Source organism: Mytilus trossulus, chromosome 8 (assembly GCF_036588685.1).
Source record: "Mytilus trossulus isolate FHL-02 chromosome 8, PNRI_Mtr1.1.1.hap1, whole genome shotgun sequence".
NCBI classification, from domain to species: Eukaryota; Metazoa; Mollusca; class Bivalvia; order Mytilida; family Mytilidae; genus Mytilus; species Mytilus trossulus.
Window position 1 is genome coordinate 47,058,869 of NC_086380.1, and position 25,930 is coordinate 47,084,798.

Below are 25,930 nucleotides of genomic sequence, written 5' to 3' on the forward strand. Positions count from 1 at the left end.
GCCCCACCTCCTAAACTGCCAATCAAATTGACCACATTACCTATCAACCTCAGTCTTACATAGTTATACAGACCATTCAACACACATCTAATTCTTAATACACAAGTATTTGACCTCATAATTGAATACACAAATGTGTATATAAGATGTTTGATAATTATAAGGATGATAGATTTATGTATTGCCAATTACTTTTGATCTACATTACATAAAGTGATTCTGTAAATTATATCTGAAAGATAAATGAATAATGGATTAACAAAATCTTAAAAAAATTAAAATATGAATATAAATATGAATATATAAAAGGTATTCAAGTATGGCCTATAATTTACTTGATAATTTTCCAATAATCATCTGTAATTAATCAACAATTTAGATTAGTTCACTTTTTTATCAGGAATTGGCTTGAAACAGTTTTAAAACTTGTAAACTTTTAATTATTACAAACCATTGTTTATTAGTTTATTTCCCATCAATCATTATGTCTAATTTAGTCTTTTGAATTTTTATTAGAAGTAAATATATATTTTTGCAACCAAGAAAGAATCCACATTTCAATAAAATAAGTTTTTTAATTGGTTTATGTTGAAAAATAAAATTGAAAATGCCCTGTGTTGAAAAATACTTAAAAATTTGATCAAAATGCACTCTAAAACTTTTAATTTTCAATGCCATATAACCTCTATTTCAACTTACAAAATGCCCCAAAACAACATTTTTAGATTATATTTGTTGGCACTTAAAAGCTTTTAGCTGGATGTCTTACAAGGATAGTTGATAACAATTACTAGAAGAATTTTTGCATTTTTTTGTTTTTTTAAAACATGTTCTGAACCGGCAACATAATTGAGGCCCCTCACGGGGGGTCCTAGTAATCACATAATCACCATGTTTTTGCCAATATAATCACATAATCATTAAATATTTGCTTATCTTTAGTAATCAAATAATCATAAACTAAAAATAGTCCTAGGTAATCAAATAATCATGAAATATTTGGCTTAATAATCAAATAATCATTAAAAAAACGGCCAAGTAATCACATAATCAAAAACCCCATGAGGGCCCTCATAATTTTGATCAGATATTAACTGCAGTTTAAATAAAATTGCGCAAATTTAGAGACTCATACATGTGTATTATTTAATTTGAGCTCATTTTATCCTCACAATGGAAAAGCAAGTTTCCTTCTAAAGACCTGCTGTAAATGCAATTTTCAGCAACAGTGCTCTATAAATGTTCATTTTCTCCCACTATACCTTAATATGAAATAATTCAAACTACTGTTCTAATCTTTCCATGAGTGATATCCATCACTTTGATTAAATTCGTGGATTTTATTTTTCTTTAAAAAAATTAGAAAAATTAAAGCATTTAGAAAAGAAGGTTACAAATAGTCTGAATTGAAGGAAAATGCAAAGTAAACATTGATCCTGTAAATCGTAGTGACAACACTTATTAACCCAAGATAAAGTGATCAACAGATTAAGGACCATCAAAGGTGTTAATTAGGCCATAAACATGTCACCTAAAGAAATCAGTATCATAAACAAATGCTGTAGGCGTATCTATGATTGTCAAATAATTCTATCAAAATCAAGCCCAGCATAAAATTATCATTTCCCATATGTACGAGAACTATGAGGAAATAAAATGAACACTTGGTCATACTTGCATTTCAATACCGAAATCTGACTTTCTATGGAAAGCCAACGGGGTCAAAATTCTTAATTCGTAACATGTCAATTCGTAACTTGTAACTGTGTAATTTCTAACTTGCTAATTCGTAAATTGTCAATTTGTAACTTGTTATTGTTAAATTCATAATGCCTAATTCGTAAGTTGTCAATTTGTAACTTGCACCTTTGTAGTTTCAACATTCTTAATCGGTAAATTGTCAGTTTGTTACTTGTAACTGTGCAATTTCATAATGCTACATTCGTTAATTGTCAATTTGTAACTTGTATCTTTGTATCAAAATTCTTTATTTGTTAATTGTCAATTTGTAACTTGTAGATTTCATAATTCTTTATTGGTAAATTGTCTTTTTGTATATTGATGTTTTGTAACTTGTAACATGTGATTTGTCGATTCGTGAATTGTCGATGTGTGAAATGTCGAAGTGTTAAATGTCCTCGAAGTTGTATTATGCTAACGATCATTATGACGACAGATGGCGCTCGGGTTCTTCTTCGATGTATAATCCTCTTGTAAGTAGGAGCACCGCCATATGGAATAAATACCAAAGGAGTTTAATTCAATTATGTACAGCGCATACATATAAAAGACAACAAATAAATAAATACATTGTTTGTTTTATATGGCATGTATAACAGGGACTCGGTTTTATATTTAGGTAACCTCGTATAAACATATTTATTTAATGTACTGGTCACCAAACATGCAATGAGGTATGTCACTTCCTTTTATATAATATGAAGGTATACATGGTATATAGATGTGTCACTGGAACGCGCTTCTTTATCAACTTCGCAAATTTATGACTGTCACTTGGCAAGAAATTTCTAATTAATATTTAACCGGGTCAAAACAAGACTCAAAACATGAAATATAAGACGGTGGTGGAAAATACTAATATTGTCCTGGGCCCGCAAATTTCCGGGACTCAATGTATAATGGCAGAAATGGTTTGACAACCATCATTCATTAATATTATAATCTCAATATTGAAATTTCAGAAAAGAATGTAAATATCTAATGATAATTTTTATGTTTTAATACAAGAAACAAATTTAGCTCCCGAGTAATGAACATAAATCAGGAATCTTATGTACAGTAATTGTCGTTTGTTTATAAAAGTTATGCGTGTTTCTCGTTTCTTGTTTTTTTTTATATAGATTAGACTGTTGGTTTTCCCGTTTGAATAGTTTTGCACAAGTAATTTTAGGGCCCTTTATAGCCTGTTGCTTGGTGTGAGCCAAGGCTCCGCGTTGAAGGCAGTATCTTGACCTATAATAGGTTACTTTCATTATTTGTTATTTGGATGGATAATTGTCTCATTGGTGCTCATACCCGTGACATCTTCCAATATCTATAAAAATGTTTAATGATATCATATAGGTACTTTGCAAAACAAACTGAATGAAAAATTACTTTAAATGACTCACTTTTTTAATGTATACTATATATCAAGACTGTGTTGAATATGCACTATTTTATAATAAAATATTAAGGAACGAGAAAACAGGTCAAAACATTACACCCTCCGCAACTTCGTTGCGTGGGGTATAAATAGTGTAAGCATATAAGAGATAATTGCCTCTTTCATGCAAACGGCGATATGGCGATTATTATGTAAATGTCTATGTATGTACCTGAATATAATTAATAAAATATGTTTACACTAAATATACTAGGTGTCCTACATGTATATATTTTTAATGACCATGATCGTTAAACTATGAAACTGTTTATTTTTTACTACACGCGTTACCTACATAAATTTGAGAATGGAGATGGGGAATGTGTCAAAGAGACAACAACCCGACCATGGAGCAGACAAGAAACGAAGGCCGCCAATGGGTATATAATGCAACGAGAAACTCCCGCACCCGGAGGAGTCAGTCTTCCGCTGGCCCCTAAATATGTATACTAGTTCTGTAACACCGGACGTCATACTGAACTCCGAATTAAACCAAATAAATAAAATTTAAAATAAAAATCATACAAGACTAACAAAGGCCAGTGTTTTTTGGAAATCTCAAACCCCCCTTCCTAATACTCCCACTTTTAAACAAATTGACGCCCTCTCCCTCTGACTTGTCAGAGAAAAGATATTGCCATATCACCGTTTGCATGAAAGAGGCAATTATCTCTTATATGCTTACACTAGTTATACCCCACGCAACGAAGTTGCGGAGGGTGTAATGTTTTGACCTGTCCGTACGTACATCATTCTCTCGGTCCTGTTTCTTGTCATCGCAACTCCTCTCAAACCACACAACAGAGTTTCATGATAATAAGGACATACTAAGTAGATTTGCATATCGACAAGAAATTACAATTCATTTTTTTTCCTAGAAGTTACGCCCCTTTGAACTTATGTGCTTTAGGATATACCTCTGCAACAATTTATCGTCGCAACTCCTCTGAAACCACACTACAGAATTTCATGAAACCTTGTAGATAATAAGGACATATACTATTTAGATTTATCGACAAGAAATTATAATAATTTTTTTTTTTTATACAACTTTTTTTCTTAAAGTTATTTTATTTCTCCATTGCCAATGTGGGGGCGTGGGGCATGTGAGCGCGCTCACTAAGGTTCTTAAATTTTATTACTCCGAGAATATATTTGCACATTATTTGGGGTTTGGCCAAAAGAGTATGTATTTGGTCATTTTTAGAGTAAAATGATAGCCTAGGATCCTGGCTGACTGCTCGACAGAAGAAGCAGGCGGAATACAACCTGGTTTGTCAATAGGATATTAGGATTTTATTGTTACGAATTCATTGCAAATGATTTTTTATTTTATATTTGTCATGCAAGTTTAAAAAAACCCAGATTTATTGATTAAAATCGTAAATCATTTCAGTTAATTAACGATTGACAACATGTTAGATTTAGTAAGGTTGGCGGGCTATAAGGAGGTGTGGCACCAGGTGGGGTTCATATCGGGAGTACGGGGCATTCAGCAGCTGTTGAGATCGAGGGACTCGTGAATATTTGACTTTTTGGTTATACATTTTTATTAGGAAATCTGGTAGCGACAATTTTTAAGCTTCTTGAACAGAAAAATTCAGAAGGCATATATATTAATACATAAAATGTAGAATGGAAATGGGGAATGTGTCATCGAGACACCAACCCGACCATAGAACCGACAACAGCAGAATAAATTATATATGTCAGTCCTTTACTGTCAGAATAACTTGAATGGTCCGATAATGGCATTTTATGATTAAAAGAAATCGTTTATTACTAGTACCTGGGTTTTCCAGTAATAATGTAGCCTTTTAACGCCGACTATATGGTATTAGGTTTTGTCATTGATGAAAGCCGTAGCCAGGTTGCCTATACAATACAATACAATACAATATTTTTATTTTCCAATTTAAAGGGCCCATTAAGAGCATAACATTAATTACAACATGACATAAACATTACAGAGTGATTAAAGAAACATAAAATAATAATTCAAATGCATGAAGAAAGGATCAGTGGTCAAGGGGAGATAATTTTGATATATTTTAGAGTATTTTACTAATTTTCTGATTTTCTTAGTTGCAAGCCTTTATCAAGGTATGCACATAAAATAGATAAAAATCTGCTATCTTCATTAATCATGATCCATGAAAAAAGATCATTTCTATTTAAACTATCTAAACTGGGGTATTTTTTGATATAATCAGTGATATCTCTTCTGAGGTTATTGTAAATAGGGCATTCCAGAAGAAAGTGCATTTCATTTTCAATACAATTTGAATTACAATATAAACATATCCTCTCATGTCGAGGTAATATTTCATATTTACCACATACATTGGTAATTCGTTCATGTCTGCCAGTTTCTATTCTTAAACAGTGATTGCTAAGTCTGTATTTTGTTAACAAAGATGCTTACATCGACTTTATTTGTACTTCGCGTTGGTAGATAGCTGTCTCATTGGCAATCATACGGTGTATTAACACATCTCCTTATTGTATATACCTGAATAATCCAGTCGTAATATTCCACTGACCAACGATTATTACATTAACCCCGAAATTAGGAGAGATCAATTACGTTGACGGACTGAACTAGTCGGAATGGTTTTTTTCTATAGTTTCCGTTCTCAAACAAAAGTCCACGTTAGTAAACAAATAAAACTGGGATCCTATACATTTTTGTTTTTCTTTTTTTAGACGCATTTGCTGTAATTAATGGATTAAAATCACTTAGGTATACATTCCACATGGCGGTACTCCTACTTACAAGACGATTATACATCGAAGAAGAACCCGAGCGCCATCTGTCGTCATAATGATCGTTAGCATAATACAACTTCGAGGACATTTAACACTTCGACATTTCACACATCGACAATTCACGAATCGACAAGTTACATGTTACAAGTAACAAAACATCAATATACAAAAAGACAATTTACCAATAAAGAATTATGAAATCTACAAGTTACAAATTGACAATTAACAAATGAAGTATTTTGAAACTACAAAGGTGCAAGTTACAAATTGACAATTTACGAATTAACAATTTAGAAATTACACAGTTACAAGTTACGAATTGACAAGTTACGAATTAAGAATTTTGACCCCGTTGGCTTTCCATAACTTTCATCCAAAAAACTTAAATTAAAAGATCAAAAGTTGTACTGTTTAGGTTATCAAAGATTGAATGGGGATAATCCTGCATTCAGTTGTATTTCTGTGACTGCTATTATAGTATTCTCAGATTCGAGGTTATTCAATATTTTCTCTAGATCATATCAGTAGTCAAACCTTCATGGGGATCTTTCCTTGTCTTGATTTGGACAATGGTTGTTTTATTTCGTTGGACACTTAAATTTGTGGATTAAGTCATCCACGAAAATTGGTACCCCACAAATATATATGGAAGTGTTTAACGACCTTGACTGGCTTTTCAGCCCTCGCACGGTCGGCTCGGTGCCCGAAGACGATTGGTGAGCATTTAAATATTTTGTGCCGTGGGTCAGGAACGGGTAGCAAAGGACGCCGAATGGAGGCCGCCATCTTGGTTTTGGTGAGTTGTTTTTGGTTTGTTGACTATTTTGGATTTTACTTCTTCACAACGGCTGCTTTCAGGGCCAGTTTGGTCAGCTTGGCAGCCCGCTAGCCTCGATGATGGAGTACTGGTAGATGAATCGTGGACGTAGTTCTAAAGATGACAGGAAGCGTTATCAGGACCCAAGCCGTGAGGCAGGAAAATGAAGGTCGTATCACCCAACAGCCTAGGATACAGCCCTCGGACGTTAATCGGCATGACACTCCCCATAATAGACAATGGTTTTGGAGGCATGTTAACGCGGGTACGCCAACTACTACGTCTCTCTGTACGGCATGGATTGGTTTCTGTCATCTTAGTAGTATGTCGTTGACCATCTAGCAATAAACCCTCATCGAAGATAGCGGGTAAAGGAGAGCTGACCCAGCACGTCCGTTCAGCTGTAAGGACTGAGACGTGACTGAATGGATTGACCCCACAAATAAAAGTACTTTCAGGTGTAATACCACCAAATCATGGTACGTCACATCCGGTTGTATACGAAAGTAGGTCTAAAAAAAATATTCCCTTGAATTTGACCGTTGTAGGTAATTAATCCTACATTTTATTGCAGTAAAACTATTTCTGTGTCATAAACATATGTCTTGGGTATTTCAAAACACCATTATTTTTTATTTGTGATTTCTATAGGAAATTTTGTTATCTTGAGGTTACATGGTGACTAAACCTTGTACACAGATAGAATAAGGGGAGAAATTTGATTGGTTAACTTCCAATGATGGTTATTTTCTTATATGCAATGAAATGTTATGTGAAAATTTTTCTATAGAACTGGATAGGATAAAACTCTACTCATGCCAAGTATTTTTTTATTTGAAACAAAGATAAATTCTGCACAATTTTTTGAAAAGTGCAAATTTAACAAAGACTAATAGGGGAAAATCAATGGTGGTATTACACCTTCACAGTACATGTACTGCCAAAACATATTGTGTCCATTAACTTTTTCAAAAAAACAAATTTATACCAAACTTTTTGTGAATCTTCCTTGTTATATATATATATATATATATATATATATAAAACGTCTGAATAATAGTCAACGATTTTTCCCACGAGGGCGCTGGATCGTTACAAGTAACGATACATGTACACAATAAAATAAATTATATAAACGCCTAAAAAGTGTACATAACAACACCAATAACACAAAAAGGAACTATAAATGTAATTATTTATAAATATTTCGGATAACAGATATCCTTCGTCAGTCAGATTCTGATGTGAAATGAATCATCTTTGAGTCTCGTTAGATTAAACTTTTACTAAATCTTGAATTATATACAATAAAAAAAGTCAAGCCGAACATCAGTAAAGACGCTTGCACCATTCTAAAAAATGTTAACATGACATAGGTTATATGGTTTATTACAACAGAGAGCTCATATATATGCTTTAAATACAAATAATAATGTGCGATTTGAACTAGCACAATTCTAAAACTGTATCGGGAAGGACAGTTATGATGGTATAACATGTATACGCATGATAACGTCCGTAAAATTAACAAATAGACAGCACTGAACGATCTAAATATTTGAAATTGAGAGTAAAGTAGTTACAACAGAGTCTGAATATTTAAACATCGTGAACAAACGGCCGTAAAAATGTAATAATATTTTTTTACTAGGTATAACTAGAAGAACGTGGCTAGGTACTTATACATCCCACAAAAAATTAAGCAATTTAAATTGGTATCTTATATATACATAAAGTCTCTGAATGATTGTAATAAAAAAAACGAATGCTATTGAACTTTTCAAAAATACGAACAAAGAAAACAGAAGATCCAGTAGCCAACCATTTCATTCAGAACAATCATTCAATAACAAATTTAAAAGTTACCGCCATAGAAAGAGTATTTGGGACAGAAACTTACAGAAAAACTAAAGAAGACTTTTGGATAAAAAAATTAAAAACTCTAGAACCTGAAGGACTCAACACAATGTATGAACGATGATAAATATATTTATATTGAAAAAGCGAAAAACGCGGCAAATGAACGTCATAAAAGTTATTATAACGTAATGTATCCAAGTGATGTAATTGTTGTTTCAATGTTGTAATTTATTCCAATGAAGAAGGCCGTAATGGCCGAAACGTATGGGAATTTGTTTTATAGTTTTTATTATATATATATATATAGAATACGGAAATCTGGTATGAATGACAATTATACAGTTTTGAATTATATGACTTTCTGACAGAGACTTAAGGACAAGGACTTTAACAAATATAGGTCACTGTCATGACAGACACTGTACATCCTGCCATTATGAGCATACCACACTAAAATCTGTAGCATGACATAAAACAGGCTGTATAACAGGTGGAAAATCTGATATTAATGTAGAGATGAAAATAAACATAACTAATATATATACAGATACATATAGATTCTACCACTGCATCAAGTGTGATACAATCCCTCAAGACAGTTAAATTTTCAAATTTAAAACATTAGGCTCACATTTAACTGTCGAGAGTGGATAAATATGGTATTGGACAAGATTTGGTGGTAGAATCTGTTTCTCTAATGCTTTTAGAGAGAGCCATGGTGTAGTGGTTAGTGCATCAGACTACTACCACAAAGGTTTCTGGTTCGATTTCCCATGATGAATATTTCAGGGACTGAATTTGCAGCTCTCCCTTGACACCAATTGCGGGTATGGTCTTGAGGAAACAATGATAGTCTGTCAGAAGGGGTCTATAAATGGCTGACCTGTGTTAAGAGAGAGCCATATCTCTTGCACGTTAAAGAGATCCTTGTAGATTCCAAAAAGAGCAGGCTAATGCAGCACTCCCAACCGCAAAGTGGAAAGGGATTAATATAAGTTGCAAAACTTGTTTCCAGATCCACTATATATAAATATGTTTAAACTAAAATGCTTTTAGACAATGTGCAGACAATCACAAAGCTTCTTTTCAAATGATCTGCAAAAAGATGTGTTCTTTCTATGCAACGTCATCAGACATGTTTGTCTTTTAAAATCACCTGGCCTTCTGATCCTTTGGCTTCCTGTCTCTGTTGTCCGTCGTCATCTGTTATAAACTTTTACAAAAATTCTCTCCTATGAAACTATAAGGCCTAACTTAACCAAACTTGGTCACAATCATCACTAGAGTATCTAGTTTAAAAAAATGTGTCTGATAACCCTGCCCGCCAACCAAGATGCCCAAGATTGCTAAAAATACATAGGGGTAAAATGCAGTTTTTGCTATTATCTCTGAACCTAAAGCATTTAAAACAAATCCTTTGTGAGATAAAAATGTTCATCAGGTTGAGAACTATCTGGCCTGCATTTTCAGATGAATCAAACAAACCGTTATTGGGTTGCTGCCCCTGTTTTAGTAATTTTAAGGTAATTTTGCAGTTTTTGGTTACTATATTGAATATTATTATAGATAGAGATAAACTGTAAACAGTAATAATGTTGAACAAAGTAAGATCTACAAATAAGTCAACATGACCAAATGATCAATTGACAGCTTAAGGAGTTATTGCCCTTTATAGTGTTTTTAACAATTTTTCAATACTTTTGTAATATTTTACAAAAATCTTCTCTTCTGAAACTACTGGGCCATTAACCCATACTTGGCTGCAATCATTATTTGCTTGTTTACTTCTGTCCAAGACTCATGCAGGCCATAATCTTGAGGCAAAATGGGGATTTAGGTCGCCAAAGAATATTGAAAATCACTAAAACTCGCCGGCTGATGACTTCATGGTGAAGTCTAATCACTATCAAAATCGGTAAAAGGAAGACAACTTGAAATTTACAAGTCTCACAGGTAAACAAAAATGGCGGATGAAAAGGAAAATCGAAATTTTGAAAGGTACCAGTATTGTATTACAACTCCAGTTTCCGGTGCATGTCAAAACATGGAGGGAAACAAAAAAGTGCATTTTTTTCTGAATTTTTTTCTGTTTGATTATAGGTTTATGCTGAATTGAAACATATAGACTTTAAAAAAAATCTTGCATCTTTTGGGGGATATCAATCCAGGACTAATACTGTCGATGTTTAAATGAATTAAATACAATGGCGACTTTGAACATCCTTGGATTTAACATTCAAATATATGAAAGGAGAAACGGAGCGTCTGTTTGAGTTATCATTTTACAATGATTTTCATCTGAAGATGTTGCATGATCTAATGGATAAATTTATTGCAAACATACAACACATGGCCAGCTTGTGATAAGCAGTGGGTTTTTCAAATCATACATTTTATACAATATATGGCAAGCCAAAGTGGACAAAAAGAGCTATTTTCTAATATTAAAAAATCATTTTCTAATATTAAAAAATGATTTTCTAATATTAAAAAATCATTTTCTAATATTAGAAAATCATTTTCTAATATTAGAAAATCATTTTCAAATATTAGAAAATCATTTTCTAATATAAGAAAATCATTTTCTAATATTAGAAAATCATTTTTTAATATTAGAAAATCATTTTCTAATATTAAAAAATAAGGTACTTTTTAATATTAGAAAATCATTTTTTAATATTAAAAAATCATTTCTTAATATTAGAAAATCCTTTTTTTATATTAGAAAATCCTTTTTTAATATTAGAAAATCGTTTTTTAATATTAGAAAACCATTTTTTAATATTAGAAAATCATTTTCTAATATTAAAAAGTACCTTATTTTTTAATATTAGAAAATGATTTTCTAATATTAAAAAATGATTTTCTAATATTAGAAAATCATTTTCTTATATTAGAAAATGATATTTTAATATTAGAAAATGATTTATTAATATTAGAAAATGAATTTCTAATATAAGAAATTACTTTTGATTTTCTAATATTAGAAAATGAATTTCTAATATTAAAAAATGATTTTCTAATATTAGAAAATGATTTTCTAATATTAGAAAATGATTTTCTAATATTGAAAAATGAATTTCTAATATTAAAAAATGAAGTTCTAATATTAAAAAATCATTTATTAATATTAGAAAATGAATTTCTAATATAAGAAATTACTTTTGATTTTCTAATATTAGAAAATGAATTTCTAATATTAAAAAAGGATTTTCTAATATAAGAAAATGATTTTCTAATATTAGAAAATGATTTTCTAATATTAAAAAAGGATTTTCTAATATTAAGAAATGATTTTTTAATATTAAAAAAGCATTTTCTAATATTAAGAAATCATTTTCTAATATTAGAAAATCATTTTCTAATATTAATAAATAGACTTTTTCTTTTTTAATATTAGAAAATGATTTTCTAATATTAGAAAATAGCTCTTTTTGACCACTTTGGCTTGCCATACAGCTTGTGATAAGCAGTGGGTTTTTCAAATCATACATTTTATACAATATCATAATAATGTAAAACACTAAGTATATTTTTTATTGCACAAATAACACAATTTTCCCTTAAAGATGTTCACGAAAAAACTATTCAAACAGAACGGTAATGAAATTTCACTTCTCAAAGAAATTTACCACTTCTCCCGACTCTCTCATGGAAAGAGAAATCACTTGTCCCTCTCAAAAATCCAAAATTAGGCCCTGACTGAGTTTAGTAGAAATCAAGGATTGTTTTAAAAAAGTTATTATAATTTCAAAAACTTAAACCACAGAGTGAATATTTGTGGACAACGCTGAAGACAATATAATATTTTGTTTGTTATAAGATAGTATCCAGAAGTAAATTTTGTAAAAAAAAAAATCCTGTTAAATATCCAAATTTTACTTTTAAACAAACTTAGTTTTTCTGCCAGTTAACTCTCTAGGTTATAGTTTATATAATTTTAAAAACTTTTAAAATATCCTGGATTTCTACTTAACTTGGACAGAAGCTTGTTTATGATCATTAGATAGTATTTTTGGAAAATGATGCTATCAGCAGCATGTTTCCAATACCATTGACCAGAACTTACGGAAGTTGAATATTTTCTCCGCCTTCCGCACTTGGTTTCATATTTACTATTTTACATACTGACTCGAATCTTCTTGTATTACGCTACACTCCAACAAAATGTTGTAGTCTGGCCAGAACCAGTTTACATACTTTTCTTTTTTTTACCAAAAAAAAAACTTATTTGGAGCTATCTCTTTGTTATTTTTACATATTTATTCGATCTTTAACTTTTGCACATGTCTTACAATTGTAAACAATCGGTATGCATAAATAGATCAGTTTTGTTATGGTGTTGGACTTTTTACACTCCAATGATCAGCAATTGCTAGACAAAATAGTTCTCATAAATAATATCAGCCTTTCTTACCATTTCAACTATAAACTTAAAAAAGTAATAATCAGAATCATCTTGATACTGATCTTTATCCAGATTTACAAAGTTTTTAATAATCGGAAATTAGTACCCGGTAATAAGGTTATTATAACCCACATGGTGCATATGAATCTTTGTTTACAAAGTTACAGCAGCAAAGTCTGTAACTGTATCTGTATGAAATGTGAATAAATTGTCCATACTGGTACATGTACTGGCTTTAATACTAAGGTTTGAGACTGCGCAGCCGATTTATTGACTGGGCACAAGAACAGATTTGAAGCTCATTACGATTGATGTGTGCACTTCAGTGTCGTCTACAATTCATTCCATATGATCACTGTTTTACAAAGAATGAGTGAATATTGCACCGTGTTTTCCTTGGTGGAATGTCAAAACACTTACAGTTAGAGTTATTCTTCACTTGCTTTTCCACAATATTTGTTTCATGGTATTCTTTGAATTTCTCGGCAGTTATGGTTCTCTTCGGACATGCTTTCTTGAGGAATTTGTCTGGTTCAATAGCGGGAATCAGCCCCTCAACTACTTTTTACAAGAATATTAATTTCTGGCTTCAATGCCTTGTTCATCTTGTCTGGAGATCTTGTAGTTCCAGTTTGGCAAGCATTTTGAGACGTATCTGTCCTCTCTTAATTAGTAATCTCTGGAAATAAATTTTGCCACCTGACGTTGTATCCTATCAAGCTTGTTTATTTGTGATACCGTGCAGGGGTTGCATACTATGGCTCAATATTAAATTATAAGATCCATTCAAAAGGTCTAGACCATTATTCTTATCTGACAGATATTTCAATAACTGGAATGCCACCAAGGTTGAATATATGGTGACCCAAGATAACAGCATTATCACTATTGAAATTGTGTTTAGTAGCATGATGGTTCAATATCATTAACTTAAATGGAGACAGACATTTGCCTTGAAAGAAGTTGTGGGAGTGCAAAATCAAAAACTAACTGACTATGATATATGGTTAAAAAATGAATATCAATTATATGGGTCAATTTTCTGGGAGTTGTTATAGAATAACAATACGGCAGAGAAGTGGTTTCAAGTGTCATATAAAGTGACCTGATTGACATGAAATAAAAATCAAAGGAGAATCCCTATTTGTCTAATCATCAAGTTGAAATAGAACTAGTAAACTAATATTATACTATTGTCTTAATCTACATTAATAGAATTTACTTCAAGTTACAGAAATAACTAGGTCACTAGTAACTAGGGGTCGAATTTAAGCTTTTTTGTGTACTGGTCAGCCGACCCAGTACACAAAATCTACTGGTCCGATGCAAATTTTACTAGTCCCGGACTATCGGACTAGCGCTAATTTCGACCCCTGCTAGTAACTCAATTGATGAGTATATGGGGTATTAGAGCCTGCTTACAACAGGCTCTTTATAATCATATGGCTTGAAAAGGATACTAAAGTAGTCTGTATTCTTGATTTAGAAAAAATTGCAAAAAAATATCACATTACTTAGAATACTTTAGATCATTCAGGTACATGTAGTCTTTATTTATTAGAACAAAAGAACAGCCAGTATAGTCTCTGGATATTGTAGATCATTCAAATAGTCTTGACCAATTTATTAGAACAAAAGAACAGCCAGTAGTCATTGGATATTGTAGATCATTCAAATAGGCTTGACCAATTTATTAGAACAAAAGAACAGCCAGTAGTCATTGGATATTGTAGATCATTCGGGTAGTCTTAACCTATTTATTTGTACAAAAAAACAGCCAGTAGTCACTGGATATTGTAGATCATTCGGGTAGTCTTGACCTATATTCATTTGTACTAAAAAAAAAACAGCCAGTTGTCATCTTCACTTCACTTCACTTCACACACACACATACACAAATATCAATTGTATGCTAACGAGACATGTTGCAATGTTAAACTAATTACTGTATGTGAAAATCAAGACTTGCATAAAAAATATCCCAAGATTAGAGACAGTGTCATCATTTTTCCTCAGAGCTTTCAGCTCTTTTTTGTACTTCTGAACCCTTACAAATTTTGTATATAGATTACACCGCTGGTTTCCCTTTTGAATAGTTTTATACTAGTCATTTTGGGGGCCCTTAATATCTTGCCGTTTGATGTAAGGCAAGGCTCCTTGTTGAAGACTGTTCTTTGACCTATAATGGTTTTACTTTAATAAATTGTGATTTGGATGGAGACTTGTCTCATTGGCACTCATACTACATCTCCTTATATCTATGTAATGATTCCTTTTGTTTGTGTAAAAGATCTAGTGAGGGATCTTTATTTATACTTGATAATTGATAAACATTCACATAAAAAATTATTACATTCTGTTTGAAGTGAAATAGTGTTGGTATTTATTATTAAATTTTTTTCACTACAAAATAGTCTTCAGTTTCACTTTCAGATCTACAAAATAAGTTTTTTTGTTGAAATACACAATACCATGCGATGCCCTGCCCTGCCATTATAAGGGCTGTATCAAAAACATATATAATTTCCCGCATTTTTTACTTCTTCAGCATAATATAGAGTTCCTAAGACTTGGGAAGACCAGTAAGATACACCCACAGATACAGAGATTTTCAGCTGATCTACTGACAAAGAATCTTCAAACTGTTGGTGATCTCAGACAATTCTACAGTCAACAGGTAGTTTGCACATTAGTTACCATTGCAGTCTTATTGCTTCTTGATGATGACATTTATTATGCCACATTTATGGGCATTATGTTTTCTGGTCTGCGTCTGTTCGTCCGTCCAGATCTAGGTTAAAGTTTTTGGTAGAGGTAGTTTTTGATGAAGTTAAAGTCCAATCAACTTGAAACTTAGTACACATGTTCCTTATGGTATGATCCTTCTAATTTTAATGCCAAATTAAAGATTTTTCTCCATTGAACATAAAAAATGATAGTGGGGATGGGGCATAAGTGTACTAGGGACACATTCCTGTTACTAATTATTTTGTAACTTTGAGTAACAAAAATGATCAGGAAGACAAAATTTACAAAGTCTACTCCTTATTTGAGTTAGATAGATAGACATTCTACATAACAAAGATGATCAGCAAGAAAAGATACTTAGCTTAGTCCTGGTATCTATGATGAGTTTATTTACAACCACTGGGTCGATGCCACTGCTGGTGGAGATTTATTTCCCCGAGGGTATCACAAGCCCAGTAGTCAGCACTTTTTGTGCTGACATGAATTGTCATTGATATAGTTATATTTATAAATTTACTGTATACAAAATTTTGGAATTTTTGGAAATACTAAGGCTTTTCTACCTCAGGCATATATTACCTTATCTGTATTTGGCAACACTTTTAGGACTTTTGGTTCTCAATGCTCTTCAACTTCATACTTTATTTGGCCTTTTTAACTTTTTTGGATTAGAGCGTCACTGATGAGTCTTTTGTAGACGAAATGTGCGTCTGGCGTATATACTAAATTTAGTCCTGGTATCTATGATGAGTTTATCTACAAATAAGTAAATTTTGCCAAAATGATTAGTAGACTTTTAAATAGCTGTATTTGGAATCCTCTATTGATCTTCAATGCTCTTAAACTTGGTTCTTTTAAATTTGTTGGCCTTTTAAAAAATTTTGGGATTCCAACGTCACTTATGAGTCTTTTGTAGATGAAACATGCGTCTGGTGTAAATAAAAAAAATAATCCTGGTATCTATGATGATTTCATTTATATTATTTGCCCTAAATTTAAATTAATTTTCTTCTAATATTTAAATTTTTTTTTATTAAAGATTGAAAGAAACTGCCATCAGTAAAAAATATCAGTAAAACAAGATAAAAAAAAATTTATCATGAATTTTATTCTGTAGAAATGATGAGATGTACATGTGGTATAATTGCCATTTAATCTCTCCACCATAAACCAAATGCTTAGAAGTTAACAACTATAGGTCACCATACAGCCTTCAACAATATGAAAATCCCATACAACATAGTATTAGCTTTGAAATGCTTTGAAATTGCAAATGAAATAAAAAGAATCAAACAAAAACTATTAAATGGCCTGATTAATGAACAAAACTATAAACGGAAAACTAATATGATATACAGCAACAAATGACAACCACTCAATTTACTTGTATATATAGGGATCAATGTTATGGTTGTCATAAAATACAATGACAAAAGATACATATTTCCACTTAAAAAATGAAGACTGCCTTCTGGCATATAAAAAAGAAGATGTGGTATGATTGCCAATGAGACAACTATCCACAAAAGACCAAAATGACACAAACATTAACAAATATAGGTCACCGTATGTCTTTTTCTACTTCATTTTTTGTAGAGAATAGTGGCGACTAGTTGTTTGGGTACAAACCATCCAGTGTTTACACAGAAAAAGTTTGATGTATGTATAGTAGATGAAGCATCCCAAGTTTTACTACCAGCATGTCTTGGCCCACTGTTTTGTGCTGACAAATTTGTTCTTGTTGGAGATCCTAAACAGTTGCCACCTGTAATGCAGAGTAGAGAGGCTAGGTAATGTTCTAGTAGCCCTTTAGCTACATCTTCAGCAAGTGTTGCCACTTAAAAGGGAATGACAACATATTGCAATATAAATATAAAGAAACACTGTTTTTATGCCCCACCTACGATAGAAGAGGGGCATTATGTTTTCTGGTCTGTGGCTTCATTCGTTCGTCCGTCCGTTCGTTTGTCCGCAGGTTAAAGTTTTTGGTCAAGGTAGTTTTTGATGAAGCTGAAGTCCAATCAACTAGAAACTTAGTACACTTGTTGCTTATGATATGATCTTTCTAATTTTAAAGCCAAATTAGACTTTTTACCCCTATTTCACGGTCAACTGAACATAGAAAAGATGGGAGTTTTAGGTTAAAGTTTTTGGTCAAGGTAGTTTTTGATGAAGCTGAAGTCCAATCAACTTGAAACTTAGTACACTTGCTGCTTATGATATGATCTTTCTAATTTTAAAGCCAAATTAGACTTTTGACCCAATTTCACGGTCCATGGAACATGGAAAATGATAGTGCCAGTGGGGCATCCATCCGTGTACTTTGGACATTCTTGTTCTCTTTAGTTTCAGGCAGAATACTCAGAGACAGGGTCAAAGGCTTAAAATATTCAGCAACAAGGTCAAAGGCGTAAACTATTTATATTATCCTTTATATATCAGAAAGAAAAAGACCTGGATGGTTCATATTTTGTATACAGATGCCTTATGTTAAAAAGTTTCCGTCTGTCATATGTCAATTGTCCTTGACCTCATTATTATGGTTCAGTGACTGCTTTGAAATAGCAGTTTGCACCTGCATACGGGGTATATATCTCCCAATTGATACAATATTCCTGTGCTTGCGTTTCCTATCATGATTTTCTTGATAGAGGGTTACTGCTCACAAGGAAGCTATTAAACCAAGAGTTCCAAATGGTGAAGTTGAAATCATCCCTTCGTAAATTTTACAGACGCCATCACGAGTTGGTTGACCGTTATGGAATAACCCTTTCACAAATGATATCGGATATGTTCCTTACGTCGTAACTACAATCCCCTTCCCTTTCACGAACTTGACCTACCGAATTAGACTATTTACCGGATTTGTAATCACATAAGCAACACGAAGGGTGCCGCATGTGGAGCAGGATCTGCTTACCTGAGCACCTGAGATCACCCCTAGTTTTTGATGGGGTTCGTGTTGTTTATTCTTTAGTTTTCTATGTTGTGTTATGTGTACTACTGTTTTTCTGTTTGTCTTTTTCATTTTTAGCCATGGCGTTGTCAGTTTGTTTTGGATTTACGAGTTTGACTGTCCCTTTGGTGTCTTTCGTCCCTCTTTTATGTGAGATACTCACTTATAACGAGTTATAGGATAAGTATATTTGATATGTGGTACTTTGAATTGTCTACATATCTGTTGGGTAGGGTTCACATGACTGGCAAGTTTTATCTGAAATTGATGTGGTTCATTGTACAATGTTTAGGTTTTGTGTTTTGGTCTATATTTTAGATATTATAAACAAAAAAAATCGATTATATTTGGTGTATGGAACATTCCAAGCTGTACATGTCTACCTGACAGGGTTCATATAACCTTGAATTCATTTCCTGGTGCATAGGTCTATGTTAAGATGTTCCTAAAAAAACTATTACCTTAAAGGTCACTTTATTTGTTGTATTGAATTATATTCATAGACACATCTTAGTCCTAACAGCTGAAAGGAGGTGCTTGATCAGCTCCTTGTTATCTGCTAGCTACAAGATGTTACACTGGATGTATGGTTCAACTACACACAAACGCAAGTTTACAGCAAACTAACTCAATGCCACATAGTACAAAAAGTACATGGTCCAAGTCAGCATGCACTCCAAAACCCATTGTGATTGGGGGAGTGTTATGTTGGGTAGATGTCTGAGGACCCTGTATTGGAGGTTTTGAGTAATTGAACAGTTTTCCATTTTGATAGACTAACCAGTTTTAAATTAGTACATGTTCTATATCTGTTATACATTGTGGACACTGATCCTGACTAGGCTTCCTGTAAACAATTCATTTTTGAGACCACAATTCATTTACCAGCAAAATGATGATGTGGTACCCAGCTGATCAACCTGGCTCTAAAAGCAGTCATTGCGAAGGCAGTAAATATCAGACCGAACTGAAATAGTCAATATCAAAATCAATCGAGCAAACACAAATCCTGGCTTTCAAATATTTTAGTTTGAGTGCTCCTTATGAAGACAAGTTTTCAGCTTTTTATTCAATAGTTTATAATGTGTTTATTTCATTTACTAGCACTAGTTCATATCACTGCTGGTTGACTGGCTACCAGAGGGTATCATCAGCACAGTAAAATTAGTTGATCCTTTGTCTGTCCCCGTCTACGTCCGTCCCTACATCCCCAAAATTAGTTTCTGTTCACTAACTTCAGTTTGCCTCTACCAAATATTATAAAACTTATACACAATGCTTATTAACACAAAATACAGATTAAGTTGGACATATGGAGGCATGACTTTTACCCTTCATGAGTTGTGGCCCTTTTTAAATATAAAATTTTCTAATTTTTTTCAATTCCCTTCTCCAACTTTAGGTTTGCTATATAAAATATTATAAAACTTTTACACACTGATTGTTATCACGAAAAATAGATTGTGTTTAAAATTTGGTAGCGGAACTTGCTTTAAAAGTCTTTTACAGCTCTTGAGTTATACTCCTTTATAATTAGAAAAATTGCTTAATCTGTCATTTCCTATCTCTTACTTTGGCTTATATCTCTGAAACCTAAGTATTTACAGCAAATCTGATATGGGGGAAAAAAAAATAGTATATTATGTCAAGATGAATCTGCCCATAAATTTTCAGATATCCCATTGTTTGGTTGCTGCCCCTTAATTTGTAATTTTAAGGAAATTTTGCAGTTTTCAGTTATCTTGAATATTATTATAGATGGAGATAAACTGTAAACAGCATCCGACATTGATTTTTACATATATCCATATGGGTCAATAAATTTTCCCCAAATTAAGTTAAGGGGGGGGGGGGGGGTACGGGGGTCAGTGAAAAAACTATTTGAACTAAGTTTTTTTATCCTTAATTGAACTTTTGATGTCGTCCCTTATATTGCCCTTTAAAGTCAATTTATCACAATATTTTGTAATTTTTTTAATCTTTTGGGCTAAATTAAACCTAGCTTGGCCTTAATCATCCTTTGGGTATTTCGTTTAAGATGTTATACCACAAGATCATAGTATGTCACTTCTGGTTGCATATTAAAAAGGGTAGATTTGAATTTGACAGTTGTATGAAATGAATCCTGCATTTCATTGCAGTAAATTTATACAAACTTGCTGTATGTAGTCAGTCTGTATAATTAATTTTAGTAGCATCATTTTTACCTTTCTTCAGTTATGTCCCTTTATAACTTTATATGATATGCAAGCAGGGGCATCATCTGTGTCCCATGGACACAAATTTTATTTGATGTTTCTATATAATATTTTGGAAACTCGAGGTTTCATGGTTACTAATATAAAGCTTTAACACCAGTAAAAAGGCGGTCTTCTAAAAAGCGCCCGAGAAAAAGTTAAATAAAGGAGAATAAAATGATAATGTTTCATAACAATAAATGTTTTCCTGGAGAAAAAAAATCATTGCTTTTAATAGATAAATGGGGATATTTACGATGCTACATCTAAAGTGTGTAGATAGTGTTTTTGCACTTTTACATTTTCGATTTCAAAATAATTGAAGTTGATTAAAGTAAGTGAATAAATACAAAAGTATAATAGAAGAATCATGAACGATATTGTCCTCGATCAAAACGTATATTTTGTTATTTAAAAAAAATCAGTGCCTAATATTCGCAACTGCATGGTGAACCTTTTTCAAAGTTTTGTATTTTATTAAACACACTTGAATTGACGGTGGATGGGTTTCAACCTGCCTGCCACTAAGAAAACAAAAGTTAAACTGACGGTTAAAGCAAATATTTATTCCCCTTCCAAATGTATTTCTTCATGTTTTATGCCTTAAATATCAAGTAGGGCGATGAAATGTGGAATTGGCAGACTTTCAGATGTTCTTCACAGACAAAAACGTGAATTATTCATGCATATTTGTTGTATACCAAACACCTGGTTTTTACATGCATAGTATATGCATAGTATACTTGTTTTATTTGCTGATGCTGATATGCATGTCACTTTTATCGTTCTTAAATAATGTGTTACTCTTTTAATTTTATAAAATTTATAATTATCTCTAAAGTTGTTTTTGCCTTTTTCATTTTTAAATCATTTTTGAAAAACATGTCTCATGCCAATACAACATCTATATATTTTTCCTGGGCGCTCTTTCTTTACCCTGGGTGCTCTTTTTTCTTCCCCCCAGGCGCTTTTTCTTATCCCTGGGTGCTTTTTAGTAGGACCCTAAAAAGGTGGTGAAAATTTGATGGGTTCACTTCTAAGTATGGTTATTTTCTTATATGCAATGGAATGTTAGGTGAATATTGTCTCTAGTATTGGACATGTTAATATTTACCAATGGCAAGTATTTCTTGATTTTAAACAAAGATAAATTCTTCACAAAATTTTGAAAACTGCAAATTAAACAATGAGAAAAGCTGTATATATGCATCATTAGCCTATTTGGCTGGCTGAGATTTTATATTATGTATTTAATATTTATACTTTATATTCAGGTTGCACTATAATCAACAATTCTTCTTCTTCTATATAGTTTGATATTTTAATTGTAGGGGTCTAGGTATGGATTTGAGTTTATTTGACAAGTTAGATGGTGTAGGAGGTACATGTGAATTAAATCTGCAATACAGAATGAACAGGTAAAGCATTTTTAAGCAAACTGATATAACTCAGTATAGTCATCAATACTAGTCATAGCTACTACCAAACTTGGACAGAAGCTTGTTTATGATCAAAAGCTATTATCTACTTTCTAGAAGGAAATTTTGTAAAGCATTTTAAGCAAACTGATATAACTCAGTATAGTCATCAATATTACTCATAGTTAGTACCAAACTTGGACATAAGCTTGTATCTACTATCTAGAAGGAATTTTTGTAAAAATGTATTTCCTCTTTTTTGGTATATTACTTATAAATGTTTTTATACTGCAATCAGCTATTTTACTATACAGATAAAGCTATACGTATAAACGTTAGCTTTATACGTCAATGACCCCAATTAACCTATAAGCCCCGCCTCCTTATTGTATTTCATCAACAACGTCACGTCACGACCATGAAGTAAAGTAACAATGGTCAAACTTTTGTGAATTTAAACTTTTATGTCTTCAAATTGGTTATTTTTATACCATGTTTATCAAATGTTATTAATTAAGGTTCATTTTCTCTTTCTAATGTCCTTACTTTGTCAATGTCTTACCGCCTGGACTACGCTCAAATGGAACACCAAGGGGGAAATTCCAAACAATTTTTTTAACAAATTTTGTTACACATTTTTTTCATTTTTAAATTCTTTTTTTCGATTTCAGTATAAAGACAATATTCGTATAGTGTCTTGAAATATGAAATTTATTTGTATTCGGCACGAAACGGGAAAATGCTCGGTACAACCACACATTTTCCCTTTTCTAAGCCTCATACAAATAAATTTCATATTTCAAGACACTATACGTATATTGTCTAATTCTTCCAGTTAAATTCATAAATCATCCTGGATTTTTACCAAAATTGAACAGAGCTTCTTACATTCAAAAGATAGTATTAAAGGAATTTTTTTATAATTTTTTCCCCATATTTGTTTTTTAGCCTGAGACTAATAGCAAAAGTAGGCAGGACTCTGGGTTTCCCAGAACCCTAACAAATTTGTTAATGTATTGTTGGTGTGAAGTCTCATAAACAAAAGTAATAAAAATCAATGGACAACTTTCGAGTTTGATGCATATCCATCAAAAACTTTGGTTTTAGTAAACATCATTCAGGTGCATAGGGGCTGTGTGATTTATGTTCCCATGTTGAGCAAGTGGTTAGAAAACTATGATCCTACATTGCACAAATTATTTGGCAAATTGAATTCTCATAATTGACAATCAGCACTGCTGTTATTACGGAATTATGATTTAATACCTACAGAACAATCACTATTTCTAGTTTATCCTGCTCAATGATGATCACTAAGACACTTGATGAATGTGAATAGGGCAGTAATATATATTTACCCTCTATCCGATAAATGGCATCATAAAGTAGTGCATAATTGAGGAAGTTTTTTCCTGTGAAGGACAAACTGGAAAGTGGTCTATTAATGCTTTATATTTATTGTCTTTAGGCAGATCATGGCACTGAGTAATGTTCTGGTGTATGATGGATTATTGCAGTGTGGTTGTGATGCAGTAGCTAGTGGTCAATTAGAGATGGACACTGATCATATTTCAGAAATTTGGTTAAATCAAGTGTTCAAGGGCACCCCATACAAAGCTACCATCTTTATAGATACTTCAGAGGTAAAGGCATATTCTACAGTCTTAAAATGAATTAAATTTAAATTTGTAAAAGACATTTGCTATAAAATTCAGACAGTCAGTTAAATTTTCTATAAGCTAGATTGTGTTTACAATTTTAACTTACAAAAAATGTACATTTCAAGATATGTAACAGTTGTCATATGCCAATTGTAGACACAACTATTGAGATAATAAATTAAGTAACCCATTTTTTCTAATTTCAAATTTTCTGATTTTCATTCCAGAGTAATGGGACTTTAACTCTTAAATTTAAGGCATTTTATTTACCCTTAAGTATATCCTTCTGCATGAACATTTTACTACTTTTTACAGCAGATGGCCCTGACAATATAAATACTGTCAACATATTACATTAAGATACTGAATTGTAATTAATGAAAGAATCATTTTCATAACAGTGTAGACAACTGCAACACATATGTTGATACTGAATCTTTTACCTTTAACTTGTTTGTCATTGGCTATCGATAATAGAGATTTTACGCTCACTCAGTCTATCAGAGGCCTTCCAGTGAGAATTTCTAAAAATAGAATTAAAGAGTTCATGCAGTCATGATGCAGGTACAGGAGAAGAAGAAAAGAAAATTAAAATATTCAACATTTAAATCAAAACACACTCTGCTAGTTATTTAAATTATTTGATTTAGGCGTTTGGAACCTTTGGCGACCCCAAAAAATATTTTATCAAGTGACTTTCAGTTTTTAACTATTTCTCAAACTTGAAATTTACAAAAGATTTTGAATTTTTGATTCATGAGTATTTATTGTTACAGGTGCAAGCAGGGGAGTCTAAAGATAATTCTGGTATGGTTGTTAATTTTGGAGAGAGTAAAATTGTACAAAAACTTGTCAGTACATGTCTTAAGGTATGGCTTGAGCATCAAAAGTTTGTTATTGAACTTATAATCAGATCCAATACAGTATATTGTGCTTTAATTAATAGGGCTTTTAAAATCATATGAAATGAGGTTCTCTTAATTTTTAGCTCACTTTGCCCAAAGGACCAAGTGAGCTATTCTCATCACTTGGTGTCTTGTGTCCGTTGTCGTCGTTAACTTTTACATTTTGAACTTCTTCTAGAGAATGACAATGGAATGGAACCAAATATGGCTAAAATGTTCCTTATGAGGTGCTGACCAAATGTTACTTTATAGACAATCCATCATTCAAGATGGCCGCCCGCAGGGGACTTAGTTTAACATAGGACCCTATGGGAAATACATAAAAATGTCTTCTTTTAGAGAACCACTGAATGGAATAAAAAACCAAACATAGCATGAATGTTCCTTATGAGATGATGACCAAGTGTTGTTACTTTGTAGCTGATCCATCATCCAAGATGGCTGCCAGCAGGGGACTTAGTTTAACATAGGACACTATGGGAAATGCATATAAATGACTTCTTTTAGAGAACCACCGACAAAAGAGATGAAATTTTATTTCCCATTAATGTTTTAACGTCAATGTTTAACTTTGGCTCATACAGTGCTTATATGTTTAAACTCATTTATTATGTCTGTGTGTGTAGTGATGTCATAGTTTTTAATGTATTCAATGCATCACTGGTAAATTATTTAAGTCAGAGATTTTGTTACCATAAATTACTTAAAACTTTTACTAAATTCCTTCAAAGATACAAAGATTTGATTGAAAAAATTTGGCTGAAAATTTATTTAAAACCGTATTTCATATCCTAAATTTTACGATTATACTAAATGCACGGAAATCACTATGTTATCCATGTAAACTCATCAAACCTTCAAACAAACTTATTAGTAAAGGTTATCTTAATAGTGTTGTTATTAGATCTTTGAATATCGTCTAAATTGGCACAAATATAGATTTTGTCATCAGCAAATTAGAACATAACTAATTTGTATTCTTTTC

At 32.1% G+C, this 25,930-nt stretch overlaps 1 protein-coding gene across 7 annotated transcripts in view; it reads left to right on the forward strand.

Annotated features, from left to right (window-relative positions):
• Positions 1–25,930, forward strand: part of LOC134681043 (DNA replication ATP-dependent helicase/nuclease DNA2-like) — a 194,399-nt gene that overhangs the window by 156,689 nt on the left and 11,780 nt on the right. For all 7 annotated transcript variants that reach the window (XM_063540428.1, XM_063540430.1, XM_063540433.1 and 4 more), the window contains 5 exons: positions 15,569–15,697; positions 17,365–17,558; positions 22,293–22,379; positions 23,848–24,022; positions 24,817–24,909. In XM_063540428.1, the coding sequence (XP_063396498.1) occupies positions 15,569–15,697; positions 17,365–17,558; positions 22,293–22,379; positions 23,848–24,022; positions 24,817–24,909 (678 nt within the window). The remainder of the gene's footprint in view (positions 1–15,568; positions 15,698–17,364; positions 17,559–22,292; positions 22,380–23,847; positions 24,023–24,816; positions 24,910–25,930) is intronic.